At 47.2% G+C, this 21250-nt stretch overlaps 2 protein-coding genes across 3 annotated transcripts; both read right to left on the bottom strand.

Annotated features, from left to right (window-relative positions):
- Positions 74 to 3234, bottom strand: TREX1 (three prime repair exonuclease 1). Of its 2 annotated transcripts, none has more exons than XM_021070629.1 (2): positions 3154 to 3234; positions 74 to 2946 (listed from the first exon to the last, which is right to left on the bottom strand). In XM_021070629.1, the coding sequence occupies exon 2, from the start codon at positions 1226 to 1228 to the stop codon at positions 284 to 286; it is 945 nt and encodes a 314-aa protein (XP_020926288.1). In that variant the 5' UTR covers positions 1229 to 2946; positions 3154 to 3234; the 3' UTR covers positions 74 to 283. The 2 variants fall into 2 exon arrangements, with proteins under 2 accessions (XP_020926288.1, XP_020926287.1); XM_021070628.1 differs by lacking the exon at positions 3154 to 3234 and having other exon boundaries at positions 74 to 1249; positions 1496 to 1601.
- Positions 2122 to 20989, bottom strand: ATRIP (ATR interacting protein). Its single transcript, XM_005669525.3, has 13 exons — positions 20643 to 20989; positions 18850 to 18980; positions 17056 to 17226; positions 15138 to 15256; positions 13290 to 13444; positions 11185 to 11286; positions 10747 to 10876; positions 9584 to 10273; positions 3941 to 4077; positions 3688 to 3779; positions 3154 to 3234; positions 2694 to 2946; positions 2122 to 2284 (listed from the first exon to the last, which is right to left on the bottom strand). The coding sequence occupies exons 1-13, from the start codon at positions 20887 to 20889 to the stop codon at positions 2217 to 2219; spliced, it is 2376 nt and encodes a 791-aa protein (XP_005669582.3). The 5' UTR covers positions 20890 to 20989; the 3' UTR covers positions 2122 to 2216.

The following is a 21250-nucleotide window of genomic DNA, read 5'->3' as shown; positions in this document are numbered from 1 at the left end:
GTCCCCCTGTTTTGTGGCCTTGGCTGCTGGGATTGTGTATTAGGCCAGGTACCAACCATTTCCATCCAATATTTGGAGTTCATTTCCCTCACTTTTATTGGGCTCAGACGTCTCATCATCCTGCTATGAAGGGTGATAACAAGGACTGCCACTTTCTGTGTCCTGGCCCCAGGTCTCTGAGTGTGGGCAGAAGTGCAGGAGGCTCTAAGGCTGCCACGGAGCATAGAGGTGAGTGATCACTCAGCGCTGTGAGAGGGTCTTTATTAGTCAGCCCTTCCTTGGCCTAATGCCCAGGTATGGCTATGGACAGCCCATACAGTGTGGCTACTGCCAAGGTCAGGAAGGCCAGCAGGCCCAGTGGGGCCAGCAGTCCCTCCCTGGGTGGGGTTCCAGGGCTCTTCATTGGAGAAAGGGGCTTGGGGCTTCTGTCCCCACCAAGGTTGGGGCTGGTGTTCCTGGCTTTGGCCAGGAGTACAGTGGCCTTGGCAGCAGATGGCCTTGGGTTGGTTCCAGTAGAGGCTGTGACCACGTACATCGGCTTGACGGTGCTGAAAGGCCTGGCATGAACATCTACCCACCGTAGCAAGGCCCGTGGCCTCCACTGACAGATGCTGAGCAGGGCTAGGACATCACCCTCAGCCGTGTGTGAGTCTGGTGGAGCCTGGCCATACAGGCGTGTATAGATGCTGCCCAGACTGTAGCTCTTCCTTGGGCCGTGCTCCGAGGAGCCGTCAGCTTGCTCCAGGGCCTTCAAGGCTGCAATACTATCCACACAGAAGGTGTCATCCAAAGCACTGGCAAGGCCCAGCATGGCCAGCTCTGCCTGGAGCAGGGGGAAGTCGTAGCGGTCACCGTTGTGTGCCACGAGGCACGAGGGCTGTGGCTGGCGCTGCAGGAAGGCTCGGAGGAGATTGGCCAGGTTGGCATCGAAGTACTGACGCCCATGTGCAGCCAGTACAGCTGTGCTCAGGCCAGTGATCTCGCTGGCTGCAGGGCTGCAGGCCTTCCCTGGAGCCACGCACAGGGAGAGCTTGTCCAGCACCCGAGGTGGCGGTGGCACCGTGGGAGAAGGCCCCTGTGGGATGGGAAGGCTCTCCAGGGCACATCTATGGACAGCTAGCAGGCATAGCTCCGTGACCTTGGGCTGGGAGAAGGGCAGGCCAGTGGCCTCCAGGTCCAAGAAGATGAGGGTCTGCACGGGAGCCTGGGGCAGGGCCTGCGAGCCCATGGTAGGTATCTGGCGCTGAGCCTGGGGAGGAGCATGGGGTGGGGGTGGGGAGGGTGAGTGCCCAGTGATAAGAGGAAAGGAGGGTAGGGGGTGGGTGGGCAGGAAGCCAGAGAAGGTGCGGTGGCTTCCTTTGTGGGATCAGCATACTCAGCTATCTGATCAGGGGAAGGTTTGGCTCCTCCCCTAGAACCCACTTAGCCTGGTGTGTGTGGGGGAGCAGGTACCCACAGCCCTCCCACCCTACCCCATCCCCTTGGGGGTCCTCACCGAACAGCAGGCAGGCAGCAATGACTCAGGGTGAATGCTCTCTGGCTGGTTCTTGCTGCTGGCAGCAGTGGCGGGAAGTGAAACTGGGCCTGAGCCCGCCCAGGAGCTGGTGTGAGCAAAGCCCGCCCCTGCTCGTCAGCCTGCTGGGCTGTCCCTCTTGCCAACACCCGTTCCCTCCCCAGGCACCCACAGTACTGCCTCAAAGGCCTTCTCAGATCTCTGTCTGGCACAGTGCACCAGGACCCCTGGACAGCAGGGGACAGGGCTATCCGGGAAGGCGAGCTCCAGGACTCAAGCCTGCCGGGAGCCCCTGCCATGGCGTTTGTACCCACCCCTTGGCCCCACTTTCCCAGGCCTCCCTGGTTTAGGCCTGGGCTGAAGGGCTGCCTCCTTCTCTGCCACACAATGGTTTCTAACCATGGCCTCAGCCCAATGCGATGACTCAGGGCAATTCCACAGGCAGGGCAGAGCAGGGCTGCTTCCTCAGAGCAGATTCATCACCAAGGGGCTGGATCTCAGCTCCCTCCAGGGACAGTAAGAAGGATCCCAGTTTCCTTGGATCCCGCTCCTACTCTGTCCCTCCCAATCAGCTGACACACATCAGACTCAGGAAACAAAGGCTGGTATGTTCTCAAACAGCCAGTCACTGCTTTTAATCAGTGGATGAGGTAAGGAAATGAGTGGCGCTGGTGCCACCATGTGGCTCGATGTTCACCCGGCCTCAGCCACAGTCCATCTCAGGGTCGTCCACATCGGGCTCTGTGGCGCAGAGGTCATCCAGGGCTGCCTCTGAGCCAAAAGAGAAGAAGGTTCTGTGGCCAAGGCCTAAAGGCGCTGGGACTGCAGCAAGTCCACCTCTCCTCCCACACCCAGGCCCACAGGAACTAACCAGTCCCTTCCATGCCCAGGCCTTGCTCCCTCAGCTACTGCAAGCAAAGTGATACAAAGGCAATTCAGACAGGGATGTTTCTGGAAAAACCGTGGTTCTGCCAGGCTGATTCAACAGATAGGAGCAAAAGGCAGGCTGATAATACTCAGAGAAGAACCGGAGCAGGAAGACAAGAATGGCCCCAGTGCTGGCAAAGGCCGTGAGCACGGAGGGCTGCTGACCTAAGGTGGGGAGGGCTGACCTGCCCATAGACTCCAGGGCAAACCCCAAACGTGGGCTGGGCAGGGAGGGGCCGTCTTGCCGGCTCACCTTCACAGTCTGTCACGTCAGGAAGCCCTCGAATCAGCAAGCTGACCCCTGGCATCACCTGGTCGTACTGATGCAGGACCTCCACGCAGTGCACAGTGAAGAGCTTGTCCTTCTGGGACAGGCTGTGCAGCAGCAGCACTGTGTCCCGCAGACACCGCACTGTCCGCTTCTGCTGGTCAGTCCTCGGGAGCGCCCCCGCCCTCTGCACCGTCAGCCACTGTCTGTGCAGCATCACGGTGAGTGCTCTGACCACCTGGGACAGGGGCAGGCTGAGGTCAGGCCTTCTGGTCGCTGTGCCCTAACAACCTGCTCAGCTGGGCAGCCCCTTTCCTTGCCCCCCAGGTGAGGAAGGTTCTGAGCGGTGCTCTAATCCTGGGGAAGAGCACAGATCCTTGCGCGGGGCCCCCTCACCCACCAACAGAGCCAACCGCTGTTGCCCCTGCTTGTCCCTGGCACTCACCTCCACGTTGCACTGACAGCTGGAGCCGGTAACTGGGGAAGAGGGGCTCTGGACACCAAGCTTAGCCAGGAGCCACACGGCCTAGAACAGGAAGAGATTCTGTTCCATCCATGGCAGAACAGGACCTTGGTCAGTGAGAGCTTTCTCAAGCTTCTCTAAGAGCTCCGGTTGTCTCAGCAACTGCTCCTCTGCACTAAGGATCCTAGAGGTGGTAGTATTGTGAGGCCTTCCCAGGAGAGGCTTGCCAACACCTGTGTCTCACCAGTGACCCACCTCGTTCCAGGCTACCTCCAGCCACCAGGCCCCCAAACCAGGGGAGCATCAGTTATCAGGCAACCCTGCTAAGTCCCAGGATCCCCAGAAGTCCGCCTGTACTGGATCTGTGTTGTATGGAGCTCCCCAAGTGAGTTTACCTTGTTAGTGGCTGAACTCATTACCAAAATGAATTAAAGCTCCCTTTGTTCCCAGAAGGAGGAAAAGTGGCTCTGGAGTGGGGTGGTGAGCAGGCCACAGAAGGGGCTCTAGTAGTTTTACCTCTTGTTCCAGCTGAAGCCACTGTGTCTCCGAGGCTGCTTTGTCAGGCCTTGACGTGATGTACATGTACAGGAGGAGGAGGAGGCAGCCTTCTGGAAAGGATGTCCCACCTGTCATTCAGGGTTCCCCTCCCTACCCAGCACCTGGGTACAAGCTGCAGAAGCCCTCAGGAGGCCCCTGACCTGTCCCTGCCACCACCCTTCACTGCAACTTGCAGGAGCAGCCTAGACGTACACCCCAGGCCTACTTTTACCTGAGTGGGAACAGAGCTGAGGGGCGAGCTTCTCATGGTCCGCCAGGAGGGACAGGAGCTCAACAGTCAGTAGCACACCAGGCAGGGGTGTCTCTGGGCGCAGGCACTGGGGCAGCACCCGGAACACGCACTGGAACCTGAAACGGGCCCAGAGAGATGTGACACCTCCGACCCACTCCCATAACTCACCCTCACTTTTTACTGGAGGTTAACAGGAACTTCCAAGAGGCCAGTGCAAAGAGAAAACTTGATTCAGAAAGATCTGGGTTCAAATGGCAGCCTACTTGCGGATACTCATTTTATGTGACCAAGTGGGTACCACCCTCCACTGCAGGACTGCTGTGGCTTGGAGATGACAGGTCCTTAGCTGACAGTGCTGTCCAGCATTTGTATTTCAGGATGCCTCCTTGGACCTGGGGTGCCTGGCCTCCATATTGCTCCTGGGAGGCTCTGCTCCCAAATAGGAGGCAGGTCTTAACTTGGGTGTGAGAGAAATGTCCTGGGATACCACCAAAGAATGAGCCAGGCTTCAGCAGTGATGGAGCCTTGGCTATGGCTGGATCTTATGAGGCTAGCCAACCCACCGCCTGGGAATGCAGCCCCACCCATTAGTAGACAGGCTGCCTAAAGACTTTCTGAGGAGTTCCCACTGTGGTGCAATGGGGTTGGTGGTGTCTCTCCAGTGCCAGGACACAGATTTGATCCCTGGCCCTGCACAGTGGGTTAAAGGATCCAGATTGCTGCAACTGCGGTATTGGTCACCACTGTTGCTCAGATCTGGTCCTTGGTCTGGGAACTTCGTATGCCTCAGGGTAGCCAAAAAAAAAAAAAAAAGACTTCCTGGGCCCACAGCCACCTCTAGACACACCCCTTGACAAAGCCCTGCCCCACCTGAGGGCCAAGACCCAGCTCCACCCATCAGGAGCTGCACTCCCATGGGGAAGCCTGCACAAGCCTCTAGATAAGCTTCACTCACCTGGAGGCAGACACTCTAAACAAGAAAATATGATCCTGCATCCTGCAGAACTGAGTCTGCAAACAGGTCAGAACCTACCCTGGGACTAGCTGGTCCCTGGCCCCTGGGTAACAAGAGGGGAGTGTACTGCTGGCATACAAAGGCAAGTACTGAAATTGAATCTGTGATTAAGAAACTCCCAGCAGGAGTTCCCTTTGTGGCTCAGCGGGTTAAGTACCCAACACAGTCTCTGTGAGGGTAGGGGTTTGAACCCTGGCCTCACTCATTTTGCTAAGGATCAGGCATTGCTGCAAGCTGTGTGTAGATTGCAGATGTGGCTTGCATCCGGTGTAGCTGTGGCTGTGGTGTAGGGTGGCAGCTGCAGCTCGCAACTCCAATTTGACCCCTAGCCCAGGAACTTCCAAATGCCACAGGTGTGGCCCTAAAAAGAAAAAAATATATATTTTAAAAAAGAAAAAAAACTCCCAACAAAAGTCCAGGACCAGATGGCTTTCACAGTGGATTCTATCAAACATTTAGAGAAGAGTTAACATGTACATCTTCTGAAACTATTCCAAAAAATTGTAGAGGAAGGAACACTTACAAATTCATTGTATGAGACCACCGTCACCCCAAGACCAAAACCAGACAAAAATACTACAAAAAAAGAAAATTATAGGCCAATATCATTGATGAACATCAATGCAAAAATCCTCAAACCTAATCCAACAATTCATTAAAAGGACCATACACTATAATCAAGTGGGATTTATCCTAGGGATGCAAGGATTCTTCAGTATCCATAAATCAATCAGTGTGATATACCACACTAACAAATTGAAGAATAAAAACCATACGGTCATCTCAACATGCAGCAAAAGCTTTTGACAAAACTCCACACCCATTTATGATAAAACCTCTCCAGAAAATGGGCAGAGCGGGAACCTACCTCAACATAATAAAGGCCATATATGACAAACCCATAACTAACAAACTCAATGGTGAAAAACTGAAAGCATTTCTTCTAAGATCAGGAACAAGACAAGGATGTTCACCCTCACACTTTTATTCAACATAATTTTGGAAGACCTAGTCATGGCAGTCACAGAGGAAAAAGAAAAGGAATCCAAATTGGAAAAGAAGTAAAACTGTCACTGTTTGCAGAGAACATGGTGCTATACATAGAAAATCCTAAAGATGCTTATAGAAAACTATTCAATCTCATCAATGAATTCAGTAAAGCTGTAGGATACAAAATTAATATACAGAAATCTGGTGCATTTCTATTCACTAACAATGAAAGATCAGAAAGAGAAGCTAAGGAAAAACCCCACTTACCATTACATAAAAAAGCATGAAATACGTAGGGATAGACCTACCTACAGAGGCGAAAGACTTGTACTCTGAAAAGTATAAGATGCTGATGAAAGAAACTGAAGGTGACACAGACAGATGGAAAGATATACCATGTTCTTGGATTCGAAGAATCAATATTGTCAAAATTACTACCCAAACTTATTCACAGATTCAATGCAATCCCTATTAACAAAGGCATTTTTCACAGAACTAGAAACTTTTTTTTTAATTTAATGGAAATACAATAGAACTCAAAGAGCCAAGGGAATCTTGAGAAAGAAAAACGGAGTTGGAGGAATCAGGCTCCCTGACTTTAGAGTATACTACAAAGCTACATTAATCAAAACAGTATGGTACTGGCACAAAAATAGACATATACATCAATGGAACAGGATAGAAAGCCCAGAAATAAAGTCATGCACCTACGGTCAACTAACCTACAACAAAAGAGGCAAGAATGTACAGTGGAGGAAAGACACTCTTCAGAAAGTGGTGCTGAGAAAACTGGACAGCTACCTGTCAAAAAATGTAATTAGAATATTCTCCAACACCACACACAAAAATAAATTTAAAATGCATTAAAAACCTAAATGTAAGACTGGATACTATAAAACTCCTGGAGGAAAACTAGGGAAAACATGCTTTGACATAAACTGCTCCAAATTTTTTTTTTCTTCTTTTAGGGCCCCACCCACAGTATGTGGAAATTCCCAGGCTAGGGGTCTAATTGGAGCTGTAGCTGACCGCCTACACCACAGCCACAGCAACATGGGATCCGAGCCATGGGGATCAACACAGGGCCTATACCACAGCTCACAGCAACTCTGGATATTTAGCTCACTGAGTGAGGCCAGGGATCAAACCTGCATCCTCATGGATTCTAGTCAAATTTGTTAACTGCTGAGCCATGAAGGGAACTCCTCCAATATTTTTTTGAATCCATCTCTTCAATCAAAGGAAACAGAAGCAAAAATAAACATATGGGACCTAATTAAACTTAAAAGCTTTTGCACAGGAAAGAAAACCATCAACAAAATGAAAAAACAACCTACTGAATGGGAGAAGCTAATTGCAAATGCTATGTCTGATAAGGGGTTAATACCCAACATATATAAACAGCTCATACAAAACAACATGAAACAAAAAACCTGATTAAAAAAATGGGCAAACTGAATATACCTTTTTTTTAAAAAAATGGCTGCATATGGAAGTTCCTGGGCCAGGGTTCAAATTGCAGCTATAGGAGTTCCCGTTGTGGCACAGCAGAAACGAATACGACTAGGAACCATGAGGTTGTGGGTTCGATCCCTGGCCTTGCTCAGTGGGTAAAGATCTGGCATTGCCGTGAGCTGCGGTGTAGGTCAAAGATTCAGCTTGGATCTGGCGTTGCTGTGGCTCTGGTGTAGGCTGGCAGCTACAGCTCTGATTAGACCCCTAGCCTGGGAATCTCCATATGCCACAGGTGCAGCCCTCAAAAAGACAAAAAAAAAAAAAACCCCAAAAAACAAACAAACAAAAAACTAAATTGTAGCTGTAGCTGCAGGCCTCGGCCACAGCCACGGCAACACCAGATCTTCAAAGGATGCTGCACCTTGCAACAATGCCATATCCATAACCCACTGATCAAGGCCAAGGATAGAACCCACATTCATACAGAGACAGCATCGGTTCTTAAACCTTGGAGCCACAGTGGGAACTACTGAATAGACCGTTTTTGAAAGAGGATATCCAGATGGCTAACTGGTACATGCAAATATGCTCAACACTGCTAATCATTAGGGAAATGCAAATCAGTATCATAATGAGATATTACCTCACACAGGTTAGAATGGCTATCATTAAAAGGAGCACAAGTAACAAATGTTGGTGAAGATGTGGAGAAAAAGAAACTCTCCTACACTGTTGGTGGGAATATAAATTTGTGCAGCCAATGTGGAACAGTATAAAGCGTTCTCAAAAAAAAAAAAAAAAAAATGTAGCAGTTTCACTCCTGGATATATATCCAAAAAAAAAAGAAAAACACTAATTTGAAAAGATACTTGTTCACAGCAACCTTCTACAATTGCCAAGCTGTAGAAGCAACCTAAGTGTCCATTAACAAATGAATGGATAAAGAAGATGTTGTATATAGGTACACAATTGAATATTAACCAGCCATAAAAAGGAACAAATTTTTGCCATTTGCAGCAACATTGATGGATTTGAAGGGCATTATGTTAACTGAAATATGTCAGAGAAAGACAAATACTGTATGATATCACTTACATGTAGAATCTAAAAAACTCAGCAGACTAGTGAATATGACCAAAAAGAAGCAGACTCACAGATATAGAGAACAAACTAGTGGTTACCAGTGGGGAGAGGGAAGGGGGAAAGCGCAATATAGGGATAAGGGATTTTTAAAAAGGGTTATTATGGGATTATATGAAATCATGTGTATGAAACATCTGGAAATTGTAAAGCACTTAGAATTTTTAAAAATGAAAGCCAAGACTTAAAAAAAAAAGTTAAATTAAAAAAAAAAAAAAAAAAAAAGAAGCAACCAGCCATTATGAGCTGGGCTCCTGCCAGGCACCCGGGTGATGGTTCTGCGCTTACACGCTGTCTAGACTACACTCTGCAGTACAGTGTCCAGCTCTGAGCACCACCTTTAGGATGGACCAGGCAAGCCCAAATATATTCATATGGAAACCAGGATCTAGAAGTCGAATTATAAGATGAGGAAACTGGTGGGGGGTGTTTACCTTCCCAGTGTTGAAGATCTGGAATCCAAAAGTAGGAATTTATGACAATAATGTTCCGAGCTATGTTCACTGTACTACCACTTCCAACAGACCTTAAGAGGAGCAAGTAGCGTGTGGCTCATGATGATGGACAGCTTCCCAGCAAGGTCAGCTTGTAGCTGCAGGCCCTCTGCATACCCTCTGCTTCCTCAGGAGAGCCCACCAAACTAAACTTCGATATGGTTGTGATATGTGGTGTTTACCCCATCCATGTCCCAGCTTCAAAGGTCTTTTAGTTCCGCTTATGTCTGTCTTGGCAAGACACTCCTCCACAGTGACTAATGGCCTTTTATCACATGTGTCTTTTGCTTACCTGAGGTCCAGAGGCAGAATTAAGCCAAATAAACCACTTCCTTGGGTCTTCTAACACCTGGCTCCACTTCCCATCACTTCAGAACTCCCTGAGCTAAGCCTCAGAACCTAAAACTAAGGCTTAGAGCTGAGCAGTATGGACGAGTCAAGATGGGAGCAAGTACAGGGGCCACAGGATAGACCTCAGGAGGCCAGGTAAGACCCACAAGGAATCATGACTCCAATGCTGTGTTATACCTGGGCAAGAAATCAAACGAAGCATTTTCAGCTAATTTCACCAAAACCTTAAGGCACTGGCTGAGGACACTGGCTTGAAGGTGACCTGCTGCTGCTGAAGAGAAAGCCAAGAGTTGAAGAAGCATCTTCAATAGTGGATGCTGGTCTTGGTCATCGGCAAGCCCTGCTGGCACTGAGGTCACATCCCTGTGGCCATGTCCATGAACCAGACTCTGGTCTTCTTCTTTTACGGCAGAATCTGTGCCCGCTCCTGACAGTAACAGGCAGACGACTGCTCCGCTGTGGCACACGAGGTGCTGAAGGACACTAAGTGAGGCCACAGAGAAGCCTTCCAGGTTGCAAAGTGAGTCCTCAGGGCTGGCCTCTACCCCAGAGCTCACGCAGGAGGGATGTGTTGGTGAGTCCCCAGGCACTCCGCTTCTCTTCGCTACTGCCAAATCCTGCAGAGCCTGGCAATGTAAGCCAATAAAGAACTGTACCAGGGGGAGGAGATGCACAGCTCCAGGAAGCTGGCAGAGTGGGAAGGCTCTTCTGCCTGCCTCTGCTGGATCTCTGTCACAGAAGCCTTCATTCCTGGACACCAGATTCAGCCCAGTAAGTGCCAGGTTCTGTGCTTCTCTCAGGGCCGAGAGGGGAAATGACCCATCACGAGAACCTGTGGTCCTCAGGCTTGAGATTCCAGTCAAGGTACTAGCAACAGATACAAAAGAAAACACACAAGTGTGAGAGGGAAATAAGGTCAAGGGCCCTGAACAACCTGCCTGCTAAATTCTCTAGTTTCCTTCCCCAGAGAATACTTCCTAGGCTGGTCAGGACCAGATAGAGACTTGCTTCCTGGAAACGCTTTCCTTTTTTTTTTTTTTTTGTCTTTTTTTTGCTATTTCTTGGTCCGCTCCCGCAGCATATGGAGGTTCCCAGGCTAGGGGGTCTAATCGGAGCTGTAGCCACCGGCCTACGCCAGAGCCACAGCAACGTGGGATCCGAGCCGCGTCTGCAACCTACACCACAGCTCACGGCAACGCCGCATCGTTAACCCGCTGAGCAAGGGCAGGGATCGAACCCGCAACCTCATGGTTCCTAGTCGGATTCGTTAACCACTGCGCCACGATGGGAACTCCTGGAAACTCTTTCCTAAACAAGCTTTTTAGGAGCCTTATGCTTACCTGCCAAGCCCTGGGAGCTGCAACAGGGTACCAGCAGGAGCCTCAGAACAACTGCTCAGGAGGTGGCAGAGACCTAGGGATGACCCTGGGATCAAAGGCTGCTTCAGGAGAAGGTTTATCAAAATGGAACCTGTAGAAGACAAGGTGACTATAGAAGGTTCTGATATGGGAATGCCAACTGTCCTCTAAACTGCCACTAAGCCCCCTTGAGATGCCCGTGGGTGGTGAAGGCTCTGGGGCATCCTTGATCATGGCCCCTTCCATTTTGTAGTTTTCTGCTTAAGTCACAGACTACTACTTCCCTGGACCCTCTAAAGCACCGCCTGGGGTGCTGGTTCTCAGAGCCTGGGGCAGTTTCCTAGGCAATTCCACTGCAGTATCAGAGAGGATGATGGGATCCATGCAGGCCTCCTGCAGAAGCAGCAAGGATTCTGGTACCTTGAGTGTTTGAGCTCTGCATCCAGCTATCAGTAAGACTTTTCTGAGACTCTTCTTGCTTTATGGGGTCATCTGCCAGGCTGTGGGCCTTATTCTCTGAAACTAGATAAAATGTGAATCAAAACTTGAGCACAAAAGCACAAGTTTATCAGAAAACTGTTAAATTTAATGAGTTTAAAACATACATTGTTCTACTTCTTCAACTTTGAATCAAAACAAGAGCCAAAGCAACTCAAGAACCTTCACATCTTTGCCTTCCTCACATAAAACAGGAACTTGCATAAGGAAAAGAAAGGAAAGGAAAGAAAATTCAATTGTTTACCCTACTTCAAAATCAAGCAATAACATAAAAGCAGTAACCCTAACATTTATATGGTTCTTATTATGTGCCAGACACTGTTCTAAGAGTTTTATACATGCCAGCTCACTTTTTCCTCACAGCAATGCTACCGTGAGGTGTTATCATTGGCTGTTTTATATTTGGGAAAACTGAGACACCAAGATTAAGAGAACTGTCCAAATCATACAAGCCAGGAAGCCAGTCTGGTGGGCTCTACTGCCTGTTCATAACATGACCCTATAACCCTCTTGGAGTTGATAGATGCCAAAAAACATGAGTAGCTTGGGTTCTCTCGGGTGGCATGATGTCAGTGACTTCAAAGGGCTGATGGCCGTAGGAGAGGCAATGCATCTGAATTCCCAAATAAACTGGTATGGCACAGTTTCAGAGTGAAAACGTACCAATGCTAGATTTTCTAGAAAGCAGTAGCATTCCCTCAGCCTGGACAAAGCTGTATAAACTCAAGGCTGGGCTATGAAGGGAACATATATTCCTGCACACTAGCTGTGTTTCTGGCATGTCAACGGATGCTGCTTGTGGAGATTTAAAAGTATGCCTGCAAATTCTTTGACATACTTCTATTCAAAGGATGTAGCCTAGTTTCCTTCTCTTTGAACACAACCCAGATTGAGTGACGCACTTCTGACAAATAGAATGTGACTTCTAAGGCAAGGCTGTAAAAACAATGGCTTTGGAGGAGTTCCCATCATGGTGCAGTAGAAACGAATCTGACTAGGAACCATGAGGTTGAGGGTTCCATCTCTGACCTCGCTCAGTGGGTTAAGGATCCAGCAATGCTGGGAGCTGTGGTGTGTAGGTCACGGACGCGGCTTGGATACTGTGTTGCTGTGTTGTGGCGTAGGCCAGCAGCTGTAGCTCCAACCCCTAGCCAGGAAGCTCCATATGCCACATGTGTGGGCTTAAAAAGCAAAAAAAAAAAAAAAAAAAAAAAAAAAAAGGATAGCTTTGGAGTTCCCATTGTGGGTCAGTGGTGACTAACCCTGACTAATATCCATGAGGCCATGGGTTCGATCCCTGGCCTTGCTCAGTGGGTTAAGGATCCGGCGTTGCTATGAGCTGTGGTGTAGGTTGCAGATGAGGCCTTGCATTCTACATTGTTATGGCCAGTGGCTATGGCTCTGAATGGACCCCTAGCCTGGGAGCTTCCATATGCCTGGGGTGCTACCCTAAAGAGACAAAAAAAAAAGGGGGGGGGGAAATAGCGTCTACTCAGCTGAGTTTGCTAGTTTTTGGGTTTTTTTTTTGCTTTTTAGGGCAATACTTTCGGCATATGGAGGTTCCCAGGCTAGGGGTCAAACTGGAGCTGCTGACCTACGCCATAGCCACAGCAACACTAGATCTGAGCCGTGTCCATGACCTACACCACAGCTCATAGCAACGCCGGATCCTTAACCCACTGAGCGAGGCCGGGGATTGAACCCACAACCTCATGATTCCTAGTTGGATTTGTTTCCGCTGCGCCACAACAGGAACTCCTGCTAGCTCTTAAGTAAGCCATCTTCAAGGTTATGAGGTCAGCAAACTAGACCTGTGCAGAGGCTCACATGTGGAGAGGAGTTCCACTCCCAGACATGTAAGTGAGCCACCTTGAACTAGAAGCTTCACCTCCTGCTGATGAGCCATCCCCACTGTGCTGTTAGAATTGCTGATGCAAAGAAATGAGAAATAAATATTCATTGTTTCAAGCCACAACCTGAAATAGTCTGAGGATACAGAGCAACAGATGATGGATAGACTGACTTACCCTCTCTGCCCGTCAGGGACTTGTATTCTGGCTCTGTCTGGCAGGGGTGGGAAAGGGACATGTTAGCACTAAAAGACTCCTTTGTAGGGAAAGATGGTTTCCCAAATTGTGGAGATGCTTCTGGCTTTATAACCACAGAAGGGCTTTTCCTAGGACTGGAAAAAGATAACTATGAAAGCAAAATAATGATTCTGCTTAACACCATTTAAATATTTGGTTATAAGACTAACAAACTTTGAACTTTTCATTTCTTGGTGATTCGACTAAATGTTTTATCTATTATACATTAGTCATTCTTTGACAGGACAGTAGTGCAAAATTCAATGCATTTTGATCCAAATTGTTGAAAAAAATCTTTCATTTATTTCTCCGTTCTTCTAATCATCCAAGATTACTGGCCATAATTCCATTACTATTCCCAGTTCCACCAAAAAACATTTTCAATTTGGAAAAACCTGTTTTTTTTCTTTTTCTTTTTTTTAAACTGAAATGTATTTGCTATACAATATTAGTTACAGGTTTATAATATAGTGATTCACAATTTTTAAAAGTTATACTCCATTTTTTTGGTTATTATAAAATATTGGCTATATTCCCTGTGTTGTGCAGTACAGCCTTGTAATTCATTTATTTATTTATGTTGGCTGCCCCTGCAGTATGTGGAAGTTCCCAAGCTAGGGACTGAACCCATACCACGATAGCGATCCAAGCAGTGATGATGCTAGATCCTTAACCTGCTGGAGCAACCCTTTCTTTAATAGTGAGGTGCTGAATTCAAAGATTTTTCAGTAGAAAGAGGGTCTAGTAAAAGGTGTGTTGTGTCTTGCAACTTGAAAACTGAACCAGTTCTTGGTGCCAGTGTCTTTGTTAGAGAAGCAGTCTTAACCCATTGATCAGATCAAGCAATGCTGAGGCCCACCTGTTAGTGGTGTGTGAAGAGGTGTGGCTAGACCCCTTCTGCTCTCCTGTCTTACCTGGACTTTGCAAAGCAAGAAGAGTTCAATTTCAAACCCATTATAAGCAAAAGCAGCAGAATATTCAATACCAGAAAAAGACAACCCACATTATTCAAATATCAAGGCTGATACAGAGTGACAGATTTCTCTGTCAGGGGACAGGACAGACCATTAACAAGCTGATCACATCTGCAGCAAAGGTGGGGAGTGTTGGACAAAGGTCCCAGGGAAATAAATGAGAAAGAATATTCCAAGCAGTTGGGACTGAAATACATCTACAGGTGTACCCATTGTGGCTCAGCAGGAACGAATCTGACTAGCAGCCATGAGGATGCAGGTTTGATCCCTGGCCTCACTCAGTGGGTTAAGGATCCAGTGTTGCCATGAGCTACAGTGTAGGTCGCAGTCCTGGCTCAGATCCTGTGTTGCTGTGGCTGTGGTGTAGGCCAGCAGCTACGGGCTCCCATTTGACCCCTAGCCTAGGAACTTCCATATGCTGCAGGTACAGCTCTAAAAAGGAAAAAAGAAAAGAAAAAGCAAAGAAATACATCTATGATTGGGGTAAAATCACTTATTTGAAACAAATTACATAAAAATGAGGACTGGTCCACTCCAGAAGTTTGGAGATCATCTTTCCAGCCTTTTCTCATCCCGAGGAGTTGTGTTTATAAGCTCCTACAAGGAGGAAGCGCATCTAGAGAGTGGAGCCTTTATGCCATTATGCCCCAAAGCTTTCCAGTCTCATCCAGACCACCTTTGAGGCCTTGGGGAAGAGCATCTCTGCCCCAGTGGCAGAGTCTGAATGGCCTTCATTTAGATCTAGTGTGACAATGTTATTCAGATTTTTACTGAATGATGCAAAACTGAACACTCCCTCCAGCACCACTGTTACCTGGCATGGGAAATGGAGGGAGCAGCTAGTTTATTTGCTCGTTCACTGCTTTGAAGCTTTGTCCTTAATTCATTCATCTCTGCATCTTTAAACTGGAGCTCAGACTGCAATGACTGGAGCTGGAAGGCAAAGGAAGCATATCTGTAGCGTTCCCATCACATACACAGAAGCATCTCTGGGCTTCAACAAGCTAGTAAAGGCAAAACACATTGAGAAATTGTATAATGGTCTGCTGTGACATAAATGTCCTAAATTATCAAGCTTCAGTCTTCTTCCTCAGACAGCATGGTATTCTAGAATGATCTTTTGCCCTGAACTATTGCTAGGTAGTTTGTGAGGGTTCAAACACAATTTATTCAGACTCTCTGACCTTCCATTTTTTTGATACCTATCTTCATTGTTGGGGGGATTAAGAAAGAATAATGAATATAAAATGTCTAGCACATAGCTTGACAAGGTGCATATCTCATGGTAAACATGTAGACCTTTTAGTGAACATGGTGGAGTACAATCCAGATCTTCCTGAAAGTCTGGGCTGAATATTTGGAAGAGTTTTACCAAAACCCTGTGCAGTGTGGGGAGACCTGCTGCTCTGGCCAGCAGTAACTGTTGCCATTTCCTCAGCATACTTCATGCCAGGCAGAGCACCAGGCACCAGTGCAAGACCATTTAAGTCTCAGAGCAACCCTTCTGGTTATTTCCTGGAACAGATTAAAGAAATGAGTCAGAGAGCATAAATCATTACCCTAAGGTCACCACTTGAATGTGATAAAGCCTGGAATCAAACTCTGGTTTGTCTGACTGCAAATCCCTTGCTCTTCATCATGTATATGGAAAGCCAATTACTGCTGTTAGTGCTGGGCTCAGGTTAGTGCTTCAACGTCTGCTAAGTTAGCTGAATGAAGTCGTGGTAGGCTAGGACCCCATGTCATTGAGATTGAAGCCTTAGGAAGTGCTAAAGGAAAGGAAACTATGGGTGGTACTGGATACCCACTGTTTTTCTCACCAGAGCATTATCTTCCTCCCTTAAGAAATACCATTTTCCTACCTCTTAACACCTGATTTGAATGGAAGCTACTATCTCTTTGGTTACAATGACTAGTTCAGGGACAGGCAGCTAACTCAGGATAGACCAGTGAGAGCCTTTCTCAGAATTTGACCGATTTTCTTTTTAGGCCACAGGTGCAGCATATGGAGGTTCCCAGGCTAGGGGTCAAATCGGAGCTGTAGCTGCCGGCCTACACCACAGCCACAGCAACACTAGATCCAAGCTGCATCTGCAACCTACACCACAGCTTATGGCAATGCTGGATCCTTAACCCACTGAGCGAGGCCAGGGATCAAACTCACGTCTTCATGGATGCTAGTTGGGTTCGTTACCATTGAGCCACAATGGGAACTCCCTTCCTCAGAATTTTAAAACTTGGAGATGAGGAACCCTAAATCTTCAGTCTGCTTTGGAGCTATGAAATATGACCCAGGAGCTTCTGGAGAACACATCCTCTATGCTAAGGATGGAACCTGTTTATAGTACAGGGAGTAAAGGTGAGTCCTGACAAATCTCAGGTCATTTGAGGCCACAGACACCTGTTTTCCCTAGACTTAGATAAGGAAGCCAATATAGTTCCTTTTGGTCTAGGTAAACTGAGTTTCTGAAAAAAAGCCCTAATTAAGTCTTGCTGTAAAGTGTAAGCCAGTGACTTAGACTACAGCAAAATAATTTCATCTAAGTCCTTTCCAAACCACATGCAGAGCCTGGAAAAAAAGCACATGCAATTAGTTGGTAACAGAAGTATTTAAGACAACTCTTGAAATCTTCCTGGAAGATCTACAAGCAACTTTTGTCATTGCTTCTCAAGGAACTCAGAGAGCAAGCAAAGCTGATATCCATACAAGCAAACCAAATGCTCTGGGTCACCTTTTTGGAGAATTCCTTTTCTTTGTCACTGAGTGCTTGAGTTTTCTCCTGCTCAAGAAGGAAATGTGACCTTCTCTGTTCCTCTAGAATGGATTCTGTCTGATGCAGTGAGTCCCGCAAAATTTTAATTTCTCCATTTTTAATGAGGACTTCTTCTTCCATTGCCTTCATCTGTAAATCCCAAATTGATCATGTAAAAAGTTAGGAAAAATTATATATATACTTGTTTCAAAATGTAGCTGGGAGATGGAGAATTACTTTTTTTTTTGGTCTTTTTAGGACCCCACTCATGGTATATGGAAATTCAAATTGGAGCTGTAGCTGCTGGCCTATACCACAGGCACAGCAACAAGGGATCCAAGCCGCATCTGTGACCTACACAACTCAGAGCAACTCCAGATCCCACAGAACGAGGTCAGGGATGGAACCTGCATCTTGTGGATCCTAGTCGGCTTCGTTACCACTGAGCCATGATGGAAACTCTGAGAAACACATTTAAAACATGTCCAACAGACCAATGAGTACTCAAAATATATCTGTACCAACCAGACATCACCATAATCTACTAGGCCTATTCCTGGGACAGCTGATATTCAGCAAGATAGCTTAAGGATATTCTTGTCACTCACGCATGAAGGTTCTGTAGGCTCTAACATATATTAAACAATCTGGGTCATATACTTCACCCAACTGAAATTCCATGTTTTTTTTATATATATATATATATATATATATATGTATTTTTTTTTTTTTGCCTTTTTGCCTTTTAGGGCCACACCCACATGCTAGGGGTCAAATAGGAGCTACAGCTGCCAGCCTACACCACAGCCATGTGGGATCTGAGCAACATCTGTGACCTACACCACAGCTCCTGGCAATCCTGGATCCCTGACCTACTGATTGAGGCCAGGGATAGAACCCACATCCTCATGGATACTAGCCGGATTTGTTTCTGCTGTGCCACAATGGGAACTCTCATATTATGTTCTTTTTTTTCATTATTATTAATTTTTTTATGGCCACACCTTGGGCATATATAAGTTCCCAGGCTAGGGGTTGAATCAGAGTGCAGCTGCCGGCCTATGCCATAGCAATGCTGGATGAGAGCTGCATCTTCAACCTACACCACAGAGGCACAGCAACACCGGATCTTTAACCCACTGACTGAGGCCAGGGATCCTCAGGACATTTTTCTGGGTTCTTAACCTGTTGAACCACAACGGAAACTCCCTCCCTGTTATGTTCTTAGTTTTTCTAGGGAACTGTAAAGGGTCATATGGAGGACTTCTGCTTTTTTACAAAACTGCTAATGAAAATAGTAACCATTAGGATGTGTTTTTTAACTAAGACATGCTATAAATTTATCTCAATGCTATAACAAGTTTGTATCTCTTTTTGATATGGTATACAGTGTTACAGTGTTTCCTTTCTTGCTTTGGCTGTTAGGAATTTCAGGATTTAGTTCCACCAAAATTTTCTGGCTTTCTTTCCATAGCTTTCTCCCAATTCATGGGGATCAATCTGGACTCTTTTTTTGCTTTTTGTCACATCCGGGGCATATGGACGCTCCCAGGCCAGGAATCGAATCTGAGCCACAGCTGTGGCCTGTGGTGCCACTGTGGCCACACTGGATGGAACCCATGCCACTGCAAAGACAATACCAGATACTTAACTGCCATGCCATGGTAGGAATGTCTGGGCTCTTAAACTTATATATATATATATATATATATTTTAATAACATATGCATACGTGAATTAATTAACTATAAAAAACACAAGTTAAATCACTTACCTTTTCTTTAAGTTCTTTGTATTGTAACTGAAGTACCTCTAATTCAAAATTATCTTTAACTGGAGCACTTTCTCTCTTTTTCCCTGTAGGATTTTTTGGCATTCCATCTAATCTGGGGACCTTTTGAACATCTGTAAAAAACAGTTCCCATGTACTTTTCAGGACCTAATATTTTTCCATTTTTACCAGACAATGCTGAAAATAATCACTTTGGAAAGCAAATTAGAGAAAGATATAGTAAGCAATATAGGTATTGTCCAACATAAGAACATAATTGAATCCTTATGAAAGAACAGATCCTGCCAACCTCTCCCCATTCCCCATCCAATTTTTTTTTTTCCACTTATGGCCACACTGGTGGCACATGGAAGTTCCCAGTCCAGGGACTGACTGCCTATGGCACAGCTGTGGCAATTCCAAATCCTTAACCCACTGTGCCTGGCCAGGGATGCAACCTAAGCCACTGCAGTCGGATTCTTAACACACTGCGCCACAGCAGGAATTCCTTCCCACCCCTTTTTAAGAGTCTTACCTAAAGTTGAAAGGTGCTCTGGTCTCACTGATCAGAACTCAGAGGTCTATTATCAACAATATTTACTGAGGACCTACAATATGCCAGGCACAATTTAGCCTCAAAAGAAAGGTACAGTGGTGAGCAAAATGGATACAGTCCTTACACTCATGCAGCTTACATGGCAGTAAAAAATACACGAATAAATGTAAAATCACAATTGTTATAAGAGCTGCAGAAAAGAACAAATATAGGAAAGCCCATACTAGGAGATTTGATCCAAGTGAATGATTGGAGTGCTTCTGTAGGGAAGTGATAACTGAACTGAGAGCTGAAGAACAAGCAGGAATTAAGCAGGTGAGTGGGGATGGGGAATGGATGGAAAGAATACTCAATGCATAAGAAACAGCAATGTGCAGTTTCTATATGGTAAGGAGCAGGGAGAATTCAAGGAATGAAGCGAAGTCAGTGAAGTCCCACAAGCCTTCACTTATTTCCCACCTAGAATGTAAGCTCCATGAAGGAAGGGGCTTCTGTCTTTTGTTCACTGTTAAGTGTCTGCAGCTCTTAAAGTTTGGCACCTCATACAATTTATTGGTTGTATAAAAGAATGTCTCTTCTACCTCTTGCTACTTCCAAGCCCATCTTATCCTTATGGGAAAAGGGAAAAGGACCCATGTTAGAAGGGGTGGGAACTAACAGCTCAGGCTCATTCATTCATTCATTTCTCAGAGAGCTCTTAGGTGTTTTTGTCCCAAGTGCTTCGTCACATAGAAATGCGTGAGGGAATTCCAGTTGTGGCTCAGCCGTAACGAACCCAACTAGTATCCATGAGGATGAGAGTTCAATCCCTGGCCTCACTCAGTGGCTTAAGGATCCAGCATTGCTTTGGCCGTGACATTAGTTCTAAAGCCACTCAAACCTGTCCTAAGAATGGGTCCTCATGTGTAGGTAGTAATGGTGGGGGTTCTGATGGCAGTGGTAATCATGTTCCAAGGATCCTAGTGGTCCAAACTATAGGAACTAAAGTAAAATGTCAACCTAGCTTTCTATATTTTAAATAGGCTGTCTGACATTCCTGATATATTTCTCCCCCAAATCAAAGGACCTTTTCGGGCACAACCGCTGCTTAAATCAAGCTGTTCCTGTATTTTTAAAAGGTGAAGGAGTAATGTGGGTGCAAGACACCGTGGCAGCGGTCGCTGAGGGATTCCCCAGTCTTCTAGGGGGTCTGGCAAGGGCTGCATTATCCTCGGGGGAAAAGGCCCCGAGGCGCACTCACTGGACATGTCCCGACCCGTGGTCGGGCACTGGCTCAGGGCCTGTGACGCGAGGGTGTCCAGCTCCTCCAGGTCGTCGGCGGTGAAATCCCCATGGGCGCCGAAAGGGTCTTCGGGGTCAGGAGCGGCGGCCGCTGGGAAGCCCCGGGCCCGCTTGCTCGGAGGGTGCCCGGGGCTGGGCGGCGGGCCAGGATTGGGTGCCGGGGGTCCGCTTCGCCTCCTGCTGCCTGGCGTGGGTATTCCAGCCATGCCTGCCGCCGGCCAGTCTCCGAAGGAACGGAGTCCGGCCTCTATCCAGGAGCGGGGACCAACCGCTCGCGCGCCGCCACTTGCCTCAGCCGCTGTGCCACGCCCCGGAGCCAAGGGGCCAATCAGCTGCCAGTTCTTAGGCGCGGAGGGATGACATAATCTGAGCGCGCTACTGCGCTCAACTGAGTGTCTGCCTATTTGTTCTCCGCCTCTGGGCCCCACCCTGTTTGCTGCTCAGGTACTGGCGGTTAGGACTCAGTGGGCCTGGCGGGTGCTTTGTGCAATGTGAGCCAAGTTAACCTGGGGTGACTCACCAGCCCCACCGCCGGGGTGGCTCTGTGCCAGCTTCTTGACATCCCAT

Source organism: Sus scrofa, chromosome 13 (assembly GCF_000003025.6).
Source record: "Sus scrofa isolate TJ Tabasco breed Duroc chromosome 13, Sscrofa11.1, whole genome shotgun sequence".
Lineage (NCBI taxonomy): Eukaryota > Metazoa > Chordata > Mammalia > Artiodactyla > Suidae > Sus > Sus scrofa.
Note: the sequence above shows the minus strand (reverse complement) of the source record. Positions and strands in the feature narration are given on the sequence as shown.

What these genes read in the sequence shown, in the direction of transcription:
- TREX1 (XM_021070629.1), bottom strand. Translation starts at nt 1,228, where the DNA reads ATGGGCTCGCAGGCCCTGCCCCAGGCTCCCGTGCAGACCCTCATCTTC.
- ATRIP (XM_005669525.3), bottom strand. Translation starts at nt 20,889, where the DNA reads ATGGCTGGAATACCCACGCCAGGCAGCAGGAGGCGAAGCGGACCCCCG. An exon ending in AAAAGGAATTCTCCAAAAAG is followed by an intron (nt 15,257 to 17,055) that starts GTGACCCAGAGC and finishes TTTGCCTTCCAG; the next exon opens with CTCCAGTCATTGCAGTCTGA. An exon ending in GTCCCTGACGGGCAGAGAGG is followed by an intron (nt 11,287 to 13,289) that starts GTAAGTCAGTCT and finishes CATTTTATCTAG; the next exon opens with TTTCAGAGAATAAGGCCCAC.